The 23,437-nt window shown below is 45.9% G+C and overlaps 1 protein-coding gene across 10 annotated transcripts in view; it reads right to left on the bottom strand.

The window, feature by feature from the left end:
- LOC147621218 (calcineurin B-like protein 3) overlaps positions 1 to 23,437 on the bottom strand; it is a 134,671-nt gene that overhangs the window by 10,677 nt on the left and 100,557 nt on the right. For 7 of the 10 annotated variants that reach the window (XM_086823933.1, XM_086823932.1, XM_086823936.1 and 4 more), the window contains 3 exons: positions 23,118 to 23,170; positions 22,782 to 22,851; positions 22,607 to 22,647 (listed from right to left, as the gene is read on the bottom strand). In XM_086823933.1, the coding sequence (XP_086680059.1) occupies positions 22,607 to 22,647; positions 22,782 to 22,851; positions 23,118 to 23,170 (164 nt within the window). The remainder of the gene's footprint in view (positions 1 to 22,606; positions 22,648 to 22,781; positions 22,852 to 23,117; positions 23,171 to 23,437) is intronic. The other 3 variants (XM_086823935.1, XM_086823937.1, XR_015269778.1) reach the window with 2 other exon arrangements.

The raw sequence follows: 23,437 nt of genomic DNA, 5'->3' as shown, positions 1-23,437 counted from the left end.
CATTGGCTGATAGAAGACTCTTCTGGGCCACTTATGCAAGTCCATGATAGCTGTAGGACTACACATATGCTATATGCTAGCTGAATGGTGAAGAGGAGCTTCAATGATTTTGCCTGGAGAGGTAGGATGTTGAATGCTGTCCTGATGACTGAAATCTGCTTGATCACTTGAGTTATGATGAATGAATTATACTAAGGTCTGGGCGCCTGGTTATATATGCTGGTATACTGCTGGTCCAGCCAGTCAAACAGTTGTCACCTGTTTATTGGACAAAATACTGTGATTTGACAGTAATAAATGCTGCGTATCACATCTTGCTGTCCTATTCTATGCTGGCCGACTGCTAACGTTTTTTTTGCAACTACTAACTGTCCACAACCTGCTGCCCATGGTTGTAACGCCTGTGACGGACGGCAGACCGGATGGCCAGACGGGGCTTTAGCATCAACGCCTCGGCCGGAGCGCCGAGGACGTGGCCATCCGGGGTTCAGTGGGAGAGGACGCCCATGCGGAGTCATGGGCGGCCAAGCTAGTGTGGACGGCAGGCCACACACTATATAGCCTGGGGGATGAGGGGCAATCCTCATTCTTCCTCTGCGGCTGGGTGGTGAGCCAGAGGCCATCCCCTCCTGTAGTAGCACCCGTAGCAGCGCTACGGAGATCTAACATTGGTATCAGAGCTTGGCGTCGGGATCGGGAGTGGTGTGCGAAGCGGGCCCAGCCGTTTAATGATTGACTCTCAATCAAATTTGGGGGGATAACCTTATCCCAAAGGTCCTACAGCAAGAAGTCGTGGAGAAGAAGAGGTTGGCCATAGCTGGAAAGAAGAGTTTTTGTCCTTGCTGGAAGGAAGGTTTCCTCTATTTTCTCTCTCTCTCTCTCTCCTTTGCACACACTAAAGCTCTCCATTGCAGGTAAGCAATTTCTGTGTTTTTTTTTTTTTTTGCTTTGGAGCTTGTCAATTTGTGTTTAATTCTCTGTAAGAGAAGAAGTCGACTGTGTAAGGGTAGCTGTCTGGTGCTGTCGACTGTGTGTGGGAATCTGGTCGACTGTGTAACAGCCCACTGTGTGTGGGGGGGAAGACGGCCAGCCAGAGGGATTTGGGCTGGGAATCTGGATGCTTGGCAGGGCTATGTAGGACCGGTTGCTCGCACACACTGTGGCGCGCCCGTCTCCAAGCCCGGAGTGGAGGTCACGGCACCTTATCGGAGGGGGTGAGGTGTCTGCCTTGTCGTCTCCAAGCCTGGAGTAAGACGACCAGCGCAGCCCAGGTGGCCAGCCAGGCCAGCGCCGGCGGCCAGCCCACAGGCGGCAAGCTAGGCCAGCGCAGCCAGCGGCCAGCCAGGCTAGTGCCGGCGGCCAGCCAAGCCAGAAAACGAATTTCTATCCCGGCAGTGGAAGGATAATCCAGGGTGGTTCAGGCACAGGTTCCCGCGGGGAATAATTTTTTTTAATGAGTTGCAGGCACCTTTCTCTCAGATCGGAGCATCCTGGAGTAGCGACGCTTGTAGAGGCTCGCAGCGCAACAGAAATTGGCAGTCGACGACAGTCGCAGGCGACTGTAAGGGGGGTGACTATTCTCTCTCCACTGCTCATTTTATTAGCGTTTTTGTAATTTCCAAGTTATCGCATTTTTATTTGTGCAAGAATTAAAATATGTCTGCTAGGCGTAGTGTGTCCCCACCGCCTTCTACTTCTCTAGGGTTTTCAAGTCTCTTGTCCTCGGTCGCGGGTTTGACTCCGACCGAATTGTCAGGCCATATACGCCCGACTGTTGTCCGGTCCGGAGTGCGCTCGTCGATCACGCGTGATCCGCCAGCGCCCTCCTCGTCTGTTGACCCCGCCTTAGGACTTAGCGAGCCCGCAGCGGCCGCAGTAGCAGATGATCCCTTTCTGGCCGATGAGCCAGATGACATGAACACCGACGTCGCCGAGGGGACCGAGGAGGACCTCTTGGAATATGACGACGATGATTATGACCTATTGAACCCTGCCGACGTCCTGACAGAGACGGAGCTCTCTAGTGGACTTTTTAAATTTCTTAATGCGAAATTGAACAATATGAATAAAGTCCAGGCTAACTTAGTCACGATGCTACAGAGCATCTCCACACGGAGCCGCACTGACAGCCGCCTCGGCTAGTACTCCGACTCCTCGTGATAGACGAGCTCCTGCGGCACGGGTGAGCGTAGTCTCGCCAGTGGTTGCAGGAGTACAGGCCGATGCGCCTGCGGGGCCGTTCGTAGAGACAACTTCGTCGTTATTGAAAGACTTGAAGCCGCCTAGTTTTGGTGGCGAGGAGAAGGAGAGAAACAAGGACTCGGTCAACATGTTTCTAGCGAAGTGGTCAGACTTGCACGCGCTGCGACAGCAGCCTAGCCGGGTGCAGCCCATAGAGGCTAGCCTCTCATTAACCGGCAAAGCGTACAAGTGGTGGATAAGTTTGACAACTCGTCCTGCCACTTGGACGGAGTTTGAAACGATGTTTCGAAAAGACTTTTTGCCTGTTAATGAGGCGGAGAGAAGCTGGGAGTTATGGGACAAGTGCTCAATGGAGAACAATTCCCTGACTCAGTACATCTCAGACTATAGGGAGAGAGTACTCAAGCTAAAGGGGATCGATGCATTCCAGACATTGCGAGGCTTTAAAAGAGGCCTCAAAGATGATTACCTTGAGTACGTAGAGCCCTTACAACCTAAAGACTTAGCAGAGACAATTAAGTATGCGCAGATATTTGATGACATCAAGCGCCGTAGTGCGCGTGGTGGTTCGAGCAGGGCCGAGGGTAGTGAAAAGAGGAGGTCAGGCCTTAAAAGAAAAGGGTTCCGCAGTGATAAGCAGGGGGATAGGATGGACCAGGGAGGACAGGGTGGTCATTGGTCTAAAAAACCACGACCATCCAAGAAGAAAAGAGATAGCGAAGTCCAAAAAAAAGAGGAGTATATTAAAGCGCGAAAGGAAAATCGCTGCTTTAATTGCAACGATGTAGGGCACACGAAGGCTGAGTGTCCAAAGCTTAAAGCCAGCACGAGCGGCAACGAGCCCAAAAGAGATGGTAAATCCTCTAGGCAGTTGCATACAGTGCAGAGACTCCCTCTTAGTTCCGCAGAGTTCAGAGAGGTGACAGTGTGTCATTGTGATGAGCATCACGCTTGTTCGGTGATACCAGCGATGTGGCAGTCTACTGTAGGTCCGCATGACATGGTGCGCATGTATGGCACCATAGGTGGCCGTAGAGTCACAGTTTTTATCGATGATGGAGCTAGCCACAACTTCGTGAACTACTCGTTAGTCAAGTAGTTGGGGTTGACTGAGACCCAGAGCGATCATGAGTATACTGTTTACCTAGCCAACGGGTATGACAAAACCGTATCGAATACCGTAGTATTGGGGGTCCCATTATCTATGCAGGACTACGAGGCTCCGCTTGACTTTGAGGTCATGCACTTAGCCAGTGCAGACGTATATCTAGGCAGGGAGTGGCTGTATGGCTTGGACCCTAGTCTAGCTCGGAGTTACCTACATAATACGCTACGTTTTGAGCATAGAGGTAGAGTCATTACCCTGCAGGGCGACCGTACTGTCCCCGCCACACCACTTATTTCCTCCATGGTGCTGTGCACAGTGGTCTGCAGAGGCCAGATAGCAGAGGTATATGCTTGTTACCCTCTTTTAAATTCTGTTTCCGTAGATGAAACTGTAGATGATGTTTGCGTAGACAAACAAGGAAAACAAAATAGCCTTGGACGAGACCCACTGTTTGAAAACCCTGTTTGGCATACATGCGATTCGAACAACAAAAAATCCAAGGCGAAAGAGACATTAAAGAAAAAGTACATAGATACTTTAATGAATTTATTAGAGGAATTTCAGGATGTTTTTCTTGATGATTTGCTAGATGGCTTACCACCATCTAGAGAAGTAGACCATGGCATCGAAGTTATGCCAGGATCAAAACCTATAAGCAAACCTGCTTATAGATTAAGCCACTCCGAGGCACAGGAGGTGGAAAAACAATTGACGGAATATTTGAACAAAGGCTTCATTCGGCCTAGTTCAAGTCCATGGGCATCGCCTATTCTTCTGGTAAAGAAGAAAGACAGATCTATGCGGATGTGCATAGACTATAGGGCTCTTAATCGGATAACAATTAAGAACAAGAATCCGATGCCACACATGGATGAGTTGTTTGATCAACTCTATGGATAGAGATACTTTACAAAAGTAGACCTGAGATCAGGATATCATCAGGTTAGAATTAAAGCAGAAGATGTTGCGAAGACAGCATTTAGGACCCGTTTTGGGCATTTTGAGTTTTTGGTTATGCCATTTGGGCTAACCAATGCTCCAGCGACGTTTATGACGCTGATGGAGAGCATTTTACGTCCATATCTGGGAAAATTCGCAGTAGCTTTCCTAGATGATATTCTTGTGTACAGTAAGACACAGAAAGAACACATAGAGCATTTGCGTCTAGTATTCGAGTTGTTGCGAGAGCACAAACTATTTGCAAAGAAGAGGAAATGTGAATTTTTTGAAACAGAAATTCACTACCTTGGCCATATTATATCCGCCGATGGTACGCGGATGGAGCCAGAAAAGTAGAGGCTATTCTTAAATGGAAGCGCCGAAGAATCTCGAGGAACTGCAGATTTTTCTTGGCATGTCGGGGTTCTACCGACAGTATGTGAAGGACTATGCGAAGTACGCAGTCCCGTTGACTGACCAGTTATGGTCAAAAACTAAAAACATTAGTTGGGGGAAAGCCCAACAGAAGAGCTTTGACAAGCTCAAGGTGACTGTAGCAGCTGCACCTGTTTTGACTATTGTCGATCCAAATGAGCCGTTTGTCTTGGAAACAGGCGCTAGTAATGAGGCCATTGGTGCCGTACTTATGCAAAGGGGACGCCCAATTGCATTTCAGAGTAAAAAGTTAGATCGTGCGCAGCGTAACTACTCGGCTTACGAGCGAGAGTTACTAGCGATAGTTCATGCACTAAAAAAATGGAGACACTATTTATATGGAGCTCCTTTTGAGGTCCGGACGGACCATGAAAGTCTGAAATGGCTTTCAAGTCAAAGTGAACTGAAGGGAGCATGGGCGGAGATTCTACAGGAGTTTGACCTTCAGATACGTTACCAGAAAGGTAAGTATAACATGGTGGCAGATGCACTTAGTCGCATGCCACAGATTAATGAACTTAGTTTCACAGTCTTCAAGAATGATTTCTTGGAGTCACTACGTGGTTTATGTGAGCACGATCCATCTTTTACAGAGGTCTGGCGCACTGTACGCATACGCACTTCTTCACAAACGCGACCACCTCCTTCGTTGGCACGAATTGCTAGCCCGGAGAGACTGGCTGAAGGTGCAACGGGAAGGGAAGCGAGAGTTAGTCCCGAGAGACTAGCCGTGTCTTCTGGATATAGTTTGGAGCCGGAGAGTTTTGACATAGGCCCTTCATCACCTTTGACTGCCACGGCTTCAAAGGGGGGTGATAAACTTTGTCGGGGGGAGAAATATGCTAATTACTCCATTGACGACGGGTACTTACTCTACAAGGGTAGAGTATGTGTACCAACTATTGGTGACTTTCGGGCCCAAATTCTTAAAGAAAGTCATGATAGTCCAAGTGCGGGTCATCCCGGGATTCAGAAGACCTATGCACTAGTAAAAAGACAGTTTTATTAGCCTAGTTTGTTTAAGGACGTCCAGACTTACGTGCTGAAATGCAATAAGTGCCAGGTCAATAAACACGAACGTCTTAAGGTTGGAGGACTACTCCATCCGCTGGAGATTCCTCAGGGGAAATGGGAAAGCATTTCCATGGATTTCATTACCAGTTTACCCAAGACGAGTCGAGGGAATGACTCGGTGTGGGTGGTAGTGGACAGGTTAACTAAAATGGCAAAGTTTATCGCCACGAAGAAAACTGTTAAAATGCCAGAGGTGGCAAAACTCTTTATTGAACATCTCTACAAGCTATATGGCTTGCCCATGGATATAGTGTCGGTTAGAGATAGAAAGTTCAACAGTCATTTTTGGAGGGAACTCTTCAAAAAGTTGGATACTACTCTCAGTATGAGTACGGGAGATCATCCGGAGTCTGATGGTCAAACTGAAAGAGTTAACCAAATTCTAGAGGATACGTTGCGTTCTTATGTTAGTAAGAAGCAATCTAATTGGGAAGAGTACTTGCCCTTATTGGAGTTTGCCTATAACAGCTCCAAACACTCAGCGAGGACTGGATTTACACCATTCATGTTAATGTATGGATTCCAGCCGAGATCTCCGATGGCTGTAGGCCTAGAAAAGGAGAAGATTCAATCTGTCAAGGATTTCCTTGAAGATATGAATGATATGCTCAGAGCCGCACGTGAGAGCATTCGTAGCGCTCAGGATCACGCTAAAACTTATGCGGATAAAGGACGTAGAAAGGTGACCTTTGCAGAAGGTGACTTTGTATTCCTCAAGGTTCCTGCGTAGTCAGAAACCATGAAAACGGGAAAGTGTGATAAACTTTCTCCGAGATATTGTGGTCCTTTTAAAATACTTAAGAAGATTGGGAACGTAGCATATAAACTTGAGTTACCGGAGAGTTCGCAAGTCCATCCTGTCTTCCATGTCAGTAAACTGAAGAAATCAGTTCACGGGTTAGAGAACTCAGTTTCTCCAGAGATTTTGGTGGACTTGATAGAGCCACCAAAGATACCACATGAACCTGAAAAGATTCTAGGGTATCGTGACAGACAAACCCGACATAAAGTGTACCAGGAGGTACTTGTTAAATGGACAGACAGGGATGAGGAGGCAGCTACTTGGGAACGCCGTAGTGCAATTTCCAAGAGGTTTCCCCAGTTTGTTTTCGAGGACGAAAACTCTTCTTAAGGGGGGAGTAATGTCACGTAGGCTGTAATGCCTGTGACCGACGGCAGACTGGATGGCCGAGGACGTGGCCATCCGGGGTTCAGTGGGAGAGGACGCCCATGCGGAGTCATGGGTGGCCAGGCTAGTGTGGACGGCAGGCCACACACTATATAGCCTGGGGGATGAGGGGCAATCCTCATTCTTCCTCTGTGGCTGGGTGGTGAGCCAAAGGCCGTCCCCTCCTGTGGTAGCACCCGTAGTGGCGCTACGGTGATCTAACATGCCTACTCCCTTTTGGAATTTCTATGTGATCTAGCATCATACATAGATGTGTATCCATGTGTTGAGGCACATTATCTAGGTGGTAATTAATATTTTAGGGTATCGCTCTTGGTAGAAGGACTAACGTTATATTTAGTACCTAGTTTGGTGGGTTTAGCTAGCCAGTGTTCCTAGGTGGCACCCCCATGTTTAGGCCACTTACCCTTGATTGAGGGAGGTGGAGAAAATAGTGGGAGGTGGAGAGATTCATGAGAGAAACTCGAGTTTCTCATGAGTATTTATAAAAAGATTTACAACCCCTGTATGTATGTAAGCTTACTTTGTTGAATACTTAAGTCAAGCCTCATTTATGCTTGTTTCACTTGTGTTTATGCATGGGTAGCAATAATCCATTTACTTTATGTTGATCATTAGTATTGCTAAGGAAGATCTCTACTTTGTGTTAAGAGAGCTCCATCCACCCCATTGGTGAGTAGCTCTCCCTATAGAGTGGTATTTTTTAGTGGTATTTTAATATGGTGTCAGAGCTCCCTAGTACCCCTGATCATTTGTTGAGAGAGGGTATCTTTGTGAGTAGGAGTTAATGTGTTATTGTCATCTTTGTGGTGTTTTAGCGTGTGAGAGACAGAGAAGTTGCGAAGAGGTTCGTTGCCTGCTTCTGGTGCTGTTTTTGACTTTCTCCGCTCCTGTAGTGCTCAGTCTAGTGGTTGTCTCTTCCTGCCAGTCTCTTGGCCGTCGTCAGTTTTTGCTGAGGGCAATTTCCTCTTTTTGCAGAGTTGTCGCCTTTCTTTGCTGACTGTCATCTGCTTTTGTTGGGTGTCCTTTTCTCCCATTTGTCTTTGCTGTGGGCTGTGACCTGTTTCTGTAGTGGGTTGCCGCCTTTTCTTATTGTTTGTCGTCTGTTCTTGCTTAGTGTCTTCTTCTCTTGTTGTCGTCACTCTTTTCTGCGCCCTTCCGGTCTATTGTTGTCTCTTGCTGGCCTTTGCCTCTTCTTGTTCATTGCCCTCATTTGTGTGTCCCTGTGTGTGTGTGTGTGATCAAAGTGTGTGAGCTTCTTGCAACATGGACACACAAGGAACATGTAATCCACTATGAAAGAAGATATGAGAAAAGTGTTGATGGCACCGATCCCAAGTAGCCAAGGCATGAAGATCTTGCTGTCCAGTTTCTTTATGATGTTCTGCTTCAAGATTTTCTGGGTCCAAAGTGGGAGAAGACCAAACCCACACTAAAGTGCACTATCCCAAAGAATGTAATTCTTCTCAAAGTAAAGAAGTTCTCCAAAAAGGTTCCGATTCTCTTCTTACCAAAAACTCTTCCTACTAGAGCTTCATCGCCACAGAGACTCACTCATTAGGGAGTCGAGACCCATGGGAGACATCCACCCCGGCCCCAAGCGACCATCACTAAGTTCTTCTGACAACGAGAGTAAGCCCCACCAGCCATGGATGACATACCCACAGCCTCATCGACCCACACTCTCGTGTGACTCTAGACCGGGCCACAACACTACAACCAGACCAACGTCCCAGACTCCCTAGACCTCGCCACCAGCACAAACATCAGCCCCAGCTTGAGGAGATCTTGGAGAGGCACAGAGCCACTTTCTCATGCCTGGCAAATTTGCAGAGCCTTCTACAGGCTAACCCCGTGCTCAATATCCTTGATGACCCTACCGGGGGGCTAGCTCCATAGGTTGTATGATGATGATAGTCCCACTTTGTATCATATGGCTCGGATTTGACATTCCCAGTTCATAGCTCTAGTCTTTGTTTTCTTTAGTACCATGATGAGATTACATGGACACTATTGTATCACTTTTGGTCTCATAGACCCACTAGGGCTTTTGAAGACGTTTAATATAACTTTCTTTCTTTCTTTCTCACTTCACTCCTCTCTCACAAGTTGAAATGGAGTGCTCTACTCAACTCATACACGTTATGGCTTGATGGAATTGGTTGATTTTCCGCCCAAGAACGACAAAAATATGGATTTGTGTTGCTTGAGATCAACTCAACTCAACACTCTCTTCTATTCTCTCAACTCACAAGAATGATGAATACTCTCTCAACAATTCCTCACAAAATATGCAACTTCTATGCTCTCACCCATAGTTCACAAAGTTCACACAAAGATGACTACGCAACACACTCCCTTGTGCCACTCAAGAGGATGAACAATTAAAAATCACAAAGCCACTCAATCTTGCTCATACTCTAGATTGAGCTTGACCAGTAAACTCTATAATGTGCCAACAAAGTTAGAGATTAGCCTAATGATAATGATTCTCACAAAGCAGTGAAGACTCATCACAATATGTGCCACTCAACTATGAGAAGTAGTGCCACTGAACTATGAGAAGTAGTGCTCACAAAGATGACAATAACTTCTTATTTTTGTAAAAAGCTATGTTCTATTGCTTCACTGTACAAAGAAAGACGTCCTCAAAAGTGAGGCAAACTTCTCGAAGAATAGTCACACAAGTTAAAAACATTGAAAAAACAAAGCCAACTGGCCATCATCAATCAGATCCAGATGGATGCTCTCAAACAAAGACTGACACAAGGATTGACGAAAGTAGTGATAGTGTGCAATCCTTACAGAATGAACAACCAACTGATTTCTTGCATGCCATATTGTCTACAAAGCCCAATATCTAGTCCAGATTAGAAAGGGCTATGCATGATCCAATCGAGAAAGACCACCTGCCAAACCGTCAAAAAAAACTAGAGAAGGAATACCCTAGGAATTTGAGTTTAAGGGTGAAATTTACCGAAGGAAACTTTTGGTCTCTTGACAAAACCAAAGAAGATGCATCAATGTTTCCTTCATGCAACGACAAGAAGGGCATTTCGCATCAACTGTGTCTTTTTTAAAGAAATTCTCCAACTTGGAGCACTCCCAACAAGCATCGCCATAAAAATAATCTAGATTTAAGTGGCAATTTAATATGCCAGATTTTCTTCAGGTTTTGTTTCCACCAGCCAAATTTTATTAACTTGATCGACAAATCTTGGCAAAAACCCGAATGCCTTTCTATGTTCTCATACATTTCAGCCTATAACGCGTCAATGACATCAATAGTCATATCCTAAACACTACATGGGAGAGAGGAATTGTTCACCAGTAGAAGCCATTTAATGGGTAAGGAAGCCTCATCAAGAGGCATATCAAAGTATTCACTCAACCAAACCGGCGCATGATCAGAAAGGTTCAAAGAGTAATCAATCCACATATGAGACGAAAAGTGTCAACATGATCTGCATGCAAGAGGTACCAACGATCCAATCTTGCACGATAATCCGAATGCGCATTATGGTGAAAAGTAAAACCTCCCTTATCAGGTGAAGTGGCTGTCCATAAATCTCTCAATCCAAGATCAACCACGAAATTTCTCCACGCCAATTTCTCAAAAGCAAAGCATATGTGAATGACACTTGAGTATTATCCTGAGGAGAAGAGGAGTTATTAAAATCCCCACAAATAAAACCAAGGATACCGACTCATTAAGCGCCACGAAAGAGTTCAGCGGGCTGAACCTATAGGGGCATATACACATCCAAACTCATAGAGCTCCCCATTGAGCATGCACTACAAAATAATCAGTCTGCCATCTGGATCATTATAAACCACTGCAGGCTATAAAATCTGCTTGATCAGGATTCAGCACACAAACACCAGAAAAAGAACTCAAGCCAGTGTAGTATATACAGTGACCATGAAAGAAACCTGTCTTGCCAACAAATTCATTCTGGTTATGCTCTTGAAAAAACATGATATCAGGATACATCTTATGCACATATTCCCAAACAAGTCTCCATTTATTAGAGGAACACAAACCCTATACATTGTATGATACACATTTTATGGGTGCATTCATCATCATCAACAAGAGGAAGTAGATAGTTAAGTAACCATCATGTCTATATCACCTTGCAAAGCCCTAATGCCACCTTTCACAACATGAGACCAGAGCATGGCAACATCTATCTCTGCAAAGGTAGATGCAATACCAAAAGATGAAGCACGAGTCTCCACAGGAGGGATCAGACCAATGACAGAGTTGTAACTGACGTGGCCGCATGATCTTTCTGGCATTAGGGATTTGCCAACCATCCGTATCAAGAGCAATTTTGCGCACATCTATAGTAGTTGTGTCCTTGGAAGCTATGTTTTTTTGCACTATTACTTCTTGTGCTTGTTAGGGCGCTAATTGGGGTTGCCCAACCCCTTTTCCTCTACTCTATATACCAATCATAGGTCATGTTTGACCCATCTTAATGGAGGGGCATTATCATTGACCAAAGCTGCGAGTGGTAGGGAATCAGCAGGCGGGTGTAATTTGAGAGTAGGACAGTCATATGCAAAGTGTCCAAATTTGTGATAGCGGAAACAAGCTCTTGCAAATGCGTCCCATTTAAGCTCAAAACAGTTTTCTCCCATAAGCACATCATCCACTTCCATACTAATCGATTCACGGGTTGGTTTATCCGTATCCCACAAAACAAGAATTTATTACGATTACCCATGACATTTGGGGGGGGGGGAGGGGGGGGGGGGGGGGGCACATAACTGTGCCAAGACTTTGTTCCAGCTATGGAAGAATGACAAGGAAGCCAACAACTTCCACCAAAACCGGACAAAAATGCTGCACAAGTGCCTGATAGTCAATAGTAGGGGTCCATGGTAGCACATGGACCATCTGGTGACCATTGGGCTGCATATAGTAGACACCTTCTATATGTAATCCTGCAAGCACTGTGTTTAACCACTACCCAACATCCTCTGCGGAGGGCACCCAGCCTGCTGATCTGGGTAATCCATGATCCTAAACAAGGGTCCAAACCCCTCCGTGAAGAGACAGTGGAACCTCCCTCAAATCTTATAATATATTGTGCACCTACATATGAAGTGCTCCTTTGGCTCGACCTCGTGCTGGCTCATAGTGCATATCCTCTCCTCACAAGGCATCTGCATGGCTCTCCCTGTCTCTATCCCTCCTCTATCCTTAGGTGGTGCGATGACACCCGCAACTGGCCCATTGCAATCCGCATAGCATGTGACATGTTATATGTCAAGATCATAGTCACTGGGGAACGAGAACGCTTTGGGGAACGGACGACTACTCAGAACAAAAACGTGAAGCTTGAACAAAAGGGAACGGGAACGGGAACGCCACATCATCATATAGATGTTCTCACGAGCGTGCCTGATGCATGTGATATACTTGGAAATAAAGCATTATAAGGACAACAAATCAAATCATTTCATTACAAACCATGATAATGCATTGATGTGTTTTACATAATACATGGTTTACTTACAATCCTTACATGTTTCTCGAGAACATTTGGAACGGGAATGGGAACGACCATCACTATGGAATGCGTTCCGCCATTCCAAAGGCCTGGTAATGGCGTTCCATGTGACTATGGTCAAGATATCTAGCCCTCAGTATGAAACCATCCTCTATAAGCCTCATGAAAGTATCTAAGTATCTATGTACTATTGTCGTCTGTGTGAGAGTGGCCCATGTGTTGTGATCCAGGTATCCTGTATGTATAGTCCCAATAAATCATATCTGATCACCTGGTTCCTGTCATCCTGAGAGCGCTTGATGAATGGGGAGTCCGGGTCATACTGGAGTGGGGGAAGGAAATCCATCTTAAGTCCCTACCTTATGAACGAGGTGCATACTTGGCTATACCATGACTTGTGCCCATTTGTTGCTAGCTGCTGGGAGGACTATAGGGCGAGCCTCGGGAGTCTCTAGGGGGCCATGGCACTGATCTTGTGAATGTATGTGATTGTCTAGAAGAGTGCCTCTACTACCATTGGTGCTGCGATGATGTGGGGCATCACTTGAAGAATGGTCAGGGGCAACGACCGAATGGGTCACGCAGCCGATTGCCCTATGACTAAACAATGATGACGACAGATTATGCAACGTGACCCATTTGACAGTAGAGTCAAAATATTGTTCGGATAGGCTAGAGAAGTCGACAGTTGCAAAAGGTGAGAAATATCTAGTCGACGGATCACGACGTGTTGAGGTTCTCCGGGAAAGTGACTTTAACTTGAAGAGTCAGGAGGCCCACCACTGGAGCAAGTGGCAGTGCCAGTGTGAGCCGAGTGAGGGTCCGATCACCGGGAGAAGCTTGTAGTACTCCTAAGGCAGGCCCAAGAAGCAGATTTGTGACCGAGAAACCACTTGCACCAGCTGATGGGTAAGAATCCAGTGAGAAGCTATGCCTCCATCTAGGTGCCATGCACTGCGTGGAGCTTTGTGGAATGACTTTCTCTGACAAAAGTCAAGTTGAACTCGTTTCAGATGTAGCCATTGTCGAGAAAATTGAGGTGTCATTTTTTGTGCCCAATAGAGCGGTTTGTAGGAGGTACTGGTTGTGGCCTTATGCGGGTTTTCTACCAACGACTTGTACACCGAAGTCATAGCCTTCAAGGAGGTGACTGAGGATAGGAGCTGGAAGTCCTCTTAGAATAATAGGCCATAGTTGAAGAAGCTAGCTGGACGGGGACTTGTGTATCCTCATTTTTTCTAGAAAACAGCCATTTTGTGCTACTATGAAATAGGTAGTTGAGGACAGCCAGCCGTGGAAGTTGGGGCAGCTGCCATGGAGTCCTTCAGGAGGAGGGGAAACACCAGAATGACACTCACAGCTGTTAGAAGTCATCTCCTGTCTATGCCTATACACCAGGGCCTCTGTTGTGGGTGTGCCCACCCTTATTAGGTGTTTTCTCATTTTTCTCCACTCTCCGTATTTTTCCCCATTTTTTCCTTGGGTGGCTGCCCTGTGGTGGCTGGAGTACACAGATGCTGGCCGACTGATGCTTCAAGTCCACGACTACACCTATGAGCTGGCCGACTGGGTGCTTCCAGCAAGTCGTGGAGATACATTCCCTGTCGGTTGTGTTGGGGTAAAGGCATTATGCCCACCCTTATAGTGTGTACAAGCCCATAAGTTATAGTACATAGTACACTTAGTACTTTTAATGTACTAAGTGCACTATGTGTACTAGTGCAATATACATGTGTGATAGGGGAGTCACACACTCATGCCTCATGAGTTGACTTATCCCCACAACTCTCTCTCTCTCTCTCCCTTGTTGTTTCTCTGTGTATGTCTCTCCCACACATGACCTAACCCTAACTGTTTCTCCCCATCAACTGGTATCAGAGCCATGAAGAAGACTCGGTAAAAAGCTTGTGGAAAAGCTTCTTTCTTATTATTAAGGCTTTGAAGCCTTATAATGGGCGCCAATAGTGAGAAGAGCGGGCGCTGGTGATCGATTGAGCAGTGCAAGCGTCGGTAGCGAACAGAAGCATCGCTGGTGAGAGCACATAGCAGGTGGGATCGCAGGCCAACAGCGAGCAGCACATCAACAGAGAATCGAGTGCGCTAGCAAGATCGGCCATCGCTGGTGAGCAAGGAGCACCTGGCAGAAGTGTCAACAGGCGTCGTATCATCAGCATCATCAACACAGTGTCATCATCAGTTTTGTGAGCATTGTATATATGGTAGGCAACTACAGTGCCCCCACAAGAAAGCTCTTGGACAGAAAGATGCTCAGTTAGAGCTTGTGCATACAGATGTATGTGAGATGACTCACCTTTCTTTGGGAGGGGCAAAATATTTTGTGTCTTTTATTGATGATGCCACACGCAAGGTGTGGGTTTATCCTCTTCGCTTGAAGAGTGATACATTCTCAGTGTTTCAGAAGTTTGTTGCTCATGTTGAGAATCAAACTGGCAAAACACTGAAGGCTTTGCGTTCTGACAATGGTGGAGAGTATATGTCCAAACAGTTTCAGGACTTTTGTGATGCTAAAGGCATCAAGAGGGAGCTCTCTACTCCTTATGATCCTCCACAAAACGGGACAGCAGAGAGGATGAACAGGACCATTCAGGAGAAGGTCCGTTCTATGTTGTCACATGCTGCATTACCTCATGGTTTTTGGGCTGAAGCTGTTATGACAGCCGTTCACCTTATAAACAGGTCACCTAACACGAGGCTTGGTGGGAAAGTGCCAGAAGAAGTATGGACAGGGAAGCCTCCGTCATACAAGCACTTGAGAGTGTTTGGTTGCGTTGCGTACGTGCACATACGCAGGGAAATGCGCACCAAACTTGATCCTAAGTCTCACAAATGCATATTCCTAGGATATGGTGACAGAGGTGAAATGGGGTATAGACTTTGGGATCCCGTGAATAGAAAGATTATACGCAGCAATGATGTCATTTTTGATGAAACATGCATGTATAAGGAGCCTGCAAGGCAACAGGAGCCTGGCAGAGTCATCTTTGATGATGATGGACATCATGGACAACAACCAAGGGCTGTAAATCAGCCATTACAGCAGCAAAACCAGCCCTTAAATGGTGCTGAAAATGGTCCAAATGGACAGCCAGAGATGGTAGAAAATATCCCTATGGATATACCACAGTTAGAGGAGATACCGGGCATGATTTTTCAGCCTTATGGCATGGAACAGGAGCCACCAATAAGTGATATGCAGGCTGGACAGCAACCTGCAAATGATGGTCAATGGGTACGGAGGTCCACTAGACCCTCCAGAGCCCCTGACAGGTTTGTTCCAGGGGTTGACTACTTGATGCTTACTGACTGTGGGGAGCCCTCATGTTATAAGGAGGCTTTACAGAGGGCAGACAAGGCTCTTTGGGAGCGTGCCATGAAGTCAAAGATGGATTCTCTGCATAAAAATGGCACTTGGAAGTTGGTGCATTTGCCTGCAGGCAAGAAGGTTTTGCCATGCAAATGGGTTTACAGGCTCAAAGTTGCACCAGATGCAAAGCCAAGATACAAAGCCAGGTTAGTGGCTAAGGGCTTCAAGCAGGAATATGGTGTGGACTTTGATGAGATCTTCTCTCCAGTGGTCAAAATGACCACACTTAGAGCTGTGTTAGCTTTGGTTGCGCATGATGATCTGGACTTGATTCAGATGGATGTGAAGACTGCTTTTCTTCACGGTGATCTCCATGAGGAGATATATATGCAACAGCCAGAGGGTTATGCAATAAGTGGAAAGGAGAAGCTTGTATGCAAGCTGAAAAAGAGTCTTTATGGGCTCAAACAGGCACCAAGGGAATGGTATCATAAATTTGATACATTCATGAAATCCCAAAATTCAGGAGAAGTGACATAGATCACTGCTTATACACCAAGAAAGCTTTAGATGGCAGTCTATTGATCCTCATCTTGTATGTTGATGATATGTTGATTGCCGGGAAATCTCGTAAGGAGATGGATACCTTGAAGCAGAGGCTGCACCAAACCTTTGATATGAAGGATTTGGCCATGGCACTGATCTTGTGAATGTATGTGATTGTCTAGAAGAGTGCCTCTACTACCATTGGTGCTGCGATGATGTGGGGCATCACTTGAAGAATGGTCAGGGGCAACGACCGAATGGGTCACGCAGCCGATTGCCCTATGACTAAACAATGATGACGACAGATTATGCAACGTGACCCATTTGACAGTAGAGTCAAAATATTGTTCGGATAGGCTAGAGAAGTCGACAGTTGCAAAAGGTGAGAAATATCTAGTCGACGGATCACGACGTGTTGAGGTTCTCCGGGAAAGTGACTTTAACTTGAAGAGTCAGGAGGCCCACCACTGGAGCAAGTGGCAGTGCCAGTGTGAGCCGAGTGAGGGTCCGATCACCGGGAGAAGCTTGTAGTACTCCTAAGGCAGGCCCAAGAAGCAGATTTGTGACCGAGAAACCACTTGCACCAGCTGATGGGTAAGAATCCAGTGAGAAGCTATGCCTCCATCTAGGTGCCATGCACTGCGTGGAGCTTTGTGGAATGACTTTCTCTGACAAAAGTCAAGTTGAACTCGTTTCAGATGTAGCCATTGTCGAGAAAATTGAGGTGTCATTTTTTGTGCCCAATAGAGCGGTTTGTAGGAGGTACTGGTTGTGGCCTTATGCGGGTTTTCTACCAACGACTTGTACACCGAAGTCATAGCCTTCAAGGAGGTGACTGAGGATAGGAGCTGGAAGTCCTCTTAGAATAATAGGCCATAGTTGAAGAAGCTAGCTGGACGGGGACTTGTGTATCCTCATTTTTTCTAGAAAACAGCCATTTTGTGCTACTATGAAATAGGTAGTTGAGGACAGCCAGCCGTGGAAGTTGGGGCAGCTGCCATGGAGTCCTTCAGGAGGAGGGGAAACACCAGAATGACACTCACAGCTGTTAGAAGTCATCTCCTGTCTATGCCTATACACCAGGGCCTCTGTTGTGGGTGTGCCCACCCTTATTAGGTGTTTTCTCATTTTTCTCCACTCTCCGTATTTTTCCCCATTTTTTCCTTGGGTGGCTGCCCTGTGGTGGCTGGAGTACACAGATTCTGGCCGACTGATGCTTCAAGTCCACGACTACACCTATGAGCTGGCCGACTGGGTGCTTCCAGCAAGTCGTGGAGATACATTCCCTATCGGTTGTGTTGGGGTAAAGGCATTATGCCCACCCTTATAGTGTGTACAAGCCCATAAGTTATAGTACATAGTACACTTAGTACTTTTAATGTACTAAGTGCACTATGTGTACTAGTGCAATATACATGTGTGATAGGGGAGTCACACACTCATGCCTCATGAGTTGACTTATCCCCACAACTCTCTCTCTCTCTCTCCCTTGTTGTTTCTCTGTGTATGTCTCTCCCACACATGACCTAACCCTAACTGTTTCTCCCCATCAACTGGTATCAGAGCCATGAAGAAGACTCGGTAAAAAGCTTGTGGAAAAGCTTCTTTCTTATTATTAAGGCTTTGAAGCCTTATAATGGGCGCCAATAGTGAGAAGAGCGGGCGCTGGTGATCGATTGAGCAGTGCAAGCGTCGGTAGCGAACAGAAGCATCGCTGGTGAGAGCACATAGCAGGTGGGATCGCAGGCCAACAGCGAGCAGCACATCAACAGAAAATCGAGTGCGCTAGCAAGATCGGCCATCGCTGGTGAGCAAGGAGCACCTGGCAGAAGTGTCAACAGGCGTCGTATCATCAGCATCATCAACACAGTGTCATCATCAGCTGCAGACGGAAGGTTGTAGACGAACAGCGCCATTCATAGCCTTAGCAAACATCTCAGAATGGAGCGAAGAGGCGTTAGACAAGTAAGCGAAGGCTGCGAAGTGCAGGCGAAGGCGACGCCGGTGATGAGTTGGGTTTTCTGCCCGGCTGTAGCCCGCGTGAGTTCCACGCTCACCCATAACACGTAAAAGCAGCGCCATTCAACTGTCAGCGCTGAGCAGCAGACGCCCCTTCACGTCACCTTCTCCTCTACGCCAAAGACAGGGTCCTTCGCCTTCCCAAACAGGGCCACATCTGTGACCAGCCCAAGCAACACCAAATTCAGCAAATTGCAGCATCATCATCGTGCAGCACTCTTTCTGCAGCAACATCAGCAAGAATTGCCCCCCCTCTCGTGCAACAGCCTCTGCAATCAAAATTCAGCCTGCAAATTGAAGAAAAATCAGAAATTACAAGGTATTTTCCTCAATTTTTTTTTTTGGGATTTGCAATTGAGCAAGTACAATCAACAATTGAGCAGATACAGGTGTCGAATTGCTCAATTTTGAGCAAAATTGGCAAAATTGGGTGACATTGGTCACAATCAGGATTGCCTTCATGTGCGTCAATGTACCATGTATGATCAGAAATTGATCTTAAATCAAGGGGCTTTTCAAGTTTGTATGCTTGTTGAGCTTGGCAAAGCAACAGGCAAGACATTTATGCCTTGAATCCTCAAAAATCAGCTTGCAGTCAAGGGGCTTTTGCCCAATTTCTGTTCGGGACTGTTGTATGCAGTGTACAGGACTGTAAAAGTCTGATTTTCACTCATTTGGACAGCCAGGAGAGCATTTATTGCTACTGTACCTGCTGGTACAGATTTGGCACAGCTTTGTGCATGTTTTGGCATGGCTGTACACTGTTTTGAGTGACCAAAAGGTTCAATTTCAGCTGCTGTACTTGCTGGTACAGGTTTGGTACAACACAGGTGAGCACTTGGTACTGCTGTACAGTACTTTGGAAGGGCAAAAGAGCACATTTAAGGTGCTGTCCAAAATCTGCAGCAACCAGATTTTGGTGATTTCATCACAAAAAGTGGGAGAAAAGTTGCATTCTTGCTTCCGCAATGGGAGATAAAGCTTGGGAGAAAAACTGTGAGCACTTTGTGTGCTTTTGGTGCAGTGTTTGCACATTTTGCAGGGAGTCAGGCATTGACAGGTTGCATTTTGCTATGGCAACCACAGGTGAGAGCTCTTCATTGCTTCACATCAAGAAGCTTGAAGGCTCGCATAACTATGATATTTGGCAAACCCAGTGCTACAATGTGTTGCTCCAGAAAAAGCAGCACAAGCCTATCAAAGAAAGGGGTGTGATGCCCGCTTCTCTTACTGCTGAAGAGTGGGAAGATATGGATGAGCTGGCAAGATCTACTATCATGTTGTCTGTGTCAGACTCATTACTTTTCAGCATTCGTGAAGAGAAGACAGCTTGGGGAATGTGGCAGAGATTGCAGGACTTGTATGCCCAACAAAGTGCCTCAAGCAAAGTGTATTGACTCATAGGTCTTCAGATGAAGGAAGGGGCGTCTATGACAGCCCATCTAAATGAGTTTAATGGTATTGTCAGCCAAGTTATAAATCAAAAGTTGGCAATGGACGATGAGTTCAAAGCCACTTTTCTGTTATGCACTTTGCCAGAGAGTTGGGACACATTCAGGACAGCCACTAGCAATTCGCATGCTATGCTGTCATATGCAGATGTTGAGGGTGCTCTTCTTCAAGAAGAGATGAACAGGAAAAACAACTCTGTTGGAAAGTCCAATGCAATGAATGCACGTGGGAGATCCCAGCAAAGGGGGAAAAGCCAAGAAAGGGGAAGGAGCAAGTCTCGCTCCAAAAAGGATTTGGAATGCCATTATTGTGGCAAGAAGGGACACATTAAAAAGCAATGCTACAAATGGAAAAATGATCAAAAAGAAAAGGGAAAAGGCAAAGACAAAGACAAGGATGAAGCCAAAGATGTAAAGCCAAAGGGCAAAAGTGGAGTCAAGATTGAAGAAATCAATGTGTCACATGCAGGTGGCAGTGAGGATGAGGTCCTCTTTACGTCTTCACTTGATGCCCATTCACTTCTTACAGGTGGTCATGGTATGCACTCATGGATCATTGATTCAGGTGCCTCCTTTCATGTCACAGGTTGCAGAGACTTGTTTGTCAGGTATACTGCTGGCAATGAAGGAGTGGTTTATTTGGGTGATAACCATGCATGCAAGATTCTTGGCAGAGGTGATGTAAGGCTTGTATTTTCAGATGGCTCACAGCTTATGCTCCATGATGTCAGGCATGTGCCTGAGATCAAGAAGAATCTGCTTTCTACTGGACAGCTTGATGATGCTGATTATGTTACCACATTTGGTAGTGGAAAGTGGAAAATTAGTAAGGGCTCACTGGTTGTTGCCAAAGGCTCTAAGGTGGACACTCTTTACTTCATGCATGCAGGTGTTTGTCACCATGCTAATGTAAATGCAACCGAGCTGCCGGAAATTTCTATGTGGCATAGCCGGTTGGGACACATGAGTGTCAAGGGAATGGAGCCATATAAAATGGCCACATAGCCCCTTACCATATTCATCTTGTATTTTCCGATCTTGTGTATATAGAGCAGAGTTACACGCCTCTCTCTCTCATTCTCTTGTGTTGTTTATTTTCTGCACTATTCTTGCTCTAGTGTTCTCAGATTTGGCTATCATCTCCGCTGCATATTCTGACAATAGCTACCTTTTGAAGAACAAGTGTGACACTAGGGAGCACGCGGGAGGGGGGGGGAGCTGGAGGGGGCAGCATGAAAGGTAGAATCAATTGGGAGGAGGGCAAAGATGAGGACCGAAAGAGGAAGGGGAGGGAGGGTGGAGAAGGGGAAGGAGGCACGGGGCAATTGGGCTACGAGCTAGGTGGCCCGCGGCGGCAAGGTGGGGGGTGGGGGAGAGAAAGAGAAAAAAAGATAATTTAAGCGTCTGCTAACGACCCAAAATATCTCACTTGGGTGATACAAAACTGTCTATGGAAATCTCATCATGGAATACCAGGAACATGAAACATGAGAGGAGCATTAGCCCCCAATAGATGGTATACCACTCTCCAAAATATCAAGCATGGAGCTAATGAGTATGCCGAGAAGTCTCCCTCAGCTACGTCACGTGGAAAGGTAGCTCGATGGCGGTTGATCATGTCTTGGTTCTGGAGCTGATGAAGGAATCATGGCCGACGTCCGGGGATGCACGCCCATGCCATGGCTAATCTCCAGCATGAACAACATAATCCTTGATTAATATAGCAGGTAGGATAGCATCATGAGCAGTAGATTCATTATCATCAGTAGTAGAATCAGTACCAGCAGTAGCATCATCGTCATCGTCGTCATCATCATCATCAACTTCAGCATCAACTTCAGCATTACCACCATGGAAGAGCATGAACCGTGTAGGTCAGACATCAACATTTATCAATAATTATGGTGAAGGGTTTGGCATTTTATGTCACACATATCACGTTAGAGGACAAATCAGCTGGCCGACGGTAGTTGAAGCTGGCGAACTAGCATTCAAACATCATATAAATTGAAGTACCATCTTTTGCAACATTTCATCTCTCTCCATCTTGGAGTTGGATCATGTATAGGTAGTAGAAGTAGTCAGTAGCCCTATGGCCTATGTAACCTTTTTCATGTACATAATACAATATACTAGAAAACCTGTCTATTTCTCTCTTCTCATGCGTTTTGTGGTAATGTTCCTACAGGGTGCTTAAGGGCCTCCGCTATGAGGGCTTCCGCTATGAAGGCTTCCGCTATGTCACATTGGTATCAGAGCATTCAGGCTCAGCCACTAAGTAAAGTCCCAAGGAGGTGCATAGATCCATCAGAGGAACGTAGCATGGTAGCTGATGGAGTGGTTTGCAACAGGCGAAGCTAGAGGAAAGCATTCCCTGAGGGCATGTACTCAGAACTAGTACATCATTAAGGTCTCAGATCTAGGAACAAACATGATCAGTTCCGGCATGTGACCTACCTCTCTGTTAAGAGAAAGGGATAGTAGGCATGGGGACATCAGTGGAACATATGTTCAGTTCTTCAGCAAGACTTGGAAGTGGAGCTCAGAAGTGGAAGGTGTTCAGACCAAAAGAATCAAAGTTAAAGTAGAAGGTCAAAGTCAAGTTAAAGTCAGTAGTCCAAAGAGGAAGGATGTCAAAGTGTCCACCCCATCATCAAGTTTAGTAGGAGGGGATGTCACGTGCATGCCCGTGCCATGGCTAATCTCCAGCATGAACATCATAATCCCTGATTATGATAGCAGGTAGGATAGCATTATTAGCAGTAGACTCATTATCATCAGCAGTAGAATCAGTACCATCAGCAGTAGCAGCAGCAGCAGCACCACCACCAGCACCACTGCTAGCAGACAACAGTCAGTAGTCAGCATGGAGCCCAGCTAAGCAGGCGGCCAAGCGCCATAATTAAGGGCATCAGGTTGTGGGCAAGACCTTGAATAAAGTGCAGCATTTATGAGGAGTTTTGGTGAAGACCTTGAATAATCCTGTTGCCGATGCTCTCAGCCGTAAAGGCACGATTCAAACATTGCAGGAGTCCATTGTGCTGAAAATTCAAGGAAAAGACTTGGAAAGTATGAAGACACAACATCCGGATTCCGGAGGTCAGAGAGGTATCAACAGTACACTGGAGAAGTTAGAGAGGTCATTTATTGGCCCAACTTCCTGCAAATTTTAATGTCTTTTTTGTCAGAGACAATAATGCCTTCCAGTATTTCTTTAGGTAAACCCAAGAAGGTTTATCCGTTTTGTCTCACATCTATTACTTCAAGCATTTGAAGAAGCGGATATGTGGGATTTTGGAGCACTTACCTCTTCTCTCCCAATGAATCCTTGTTGTTTCAAATCATAGAGTCGAAATGAGACTGCATCAAGCATATTTGCTAGTTAGAAACTTCAAAAACTTTATGCAAAAACAGATTAAAAAAGAAAATGACAAAATAAAGTTATAGTCAAGCCAAACTTTGGTATAGACAAATCAATGTGAAGTCCAGACGAAGTTTTAGCTTTAAGTTCCAGAAAGAAACTTTGAAATAATGACAGCAGGCACTTGAAGATAAAAACCAGCTTACCATGCATGTGTGTGCAGGCTTATTCACAGCCACAGTTTAGAAATAATCTATGAACCCTAA

The sequence above is a fragment of the Cibotium barometz genome, chromosome 30, assembly GCF_041138505.1.
Source record: "Cibotium barometz isolate CiBa-2024 chromosome 30, ASM4113850v1, whole genome shotgun sequence".
Classification (NCBI taxonomy): Eukaryota; Viridiplantae; Streptophyta; class Polypodiopsida; order Cyatheales; family Cibotiaceae; genus Cibotium; species Cibotium barometz.
The sequence above is the reverse complement of the archived record's forward strand: the minus strand, read 5'-3'. Positions and strand labels throughout refer to the sequence as shown.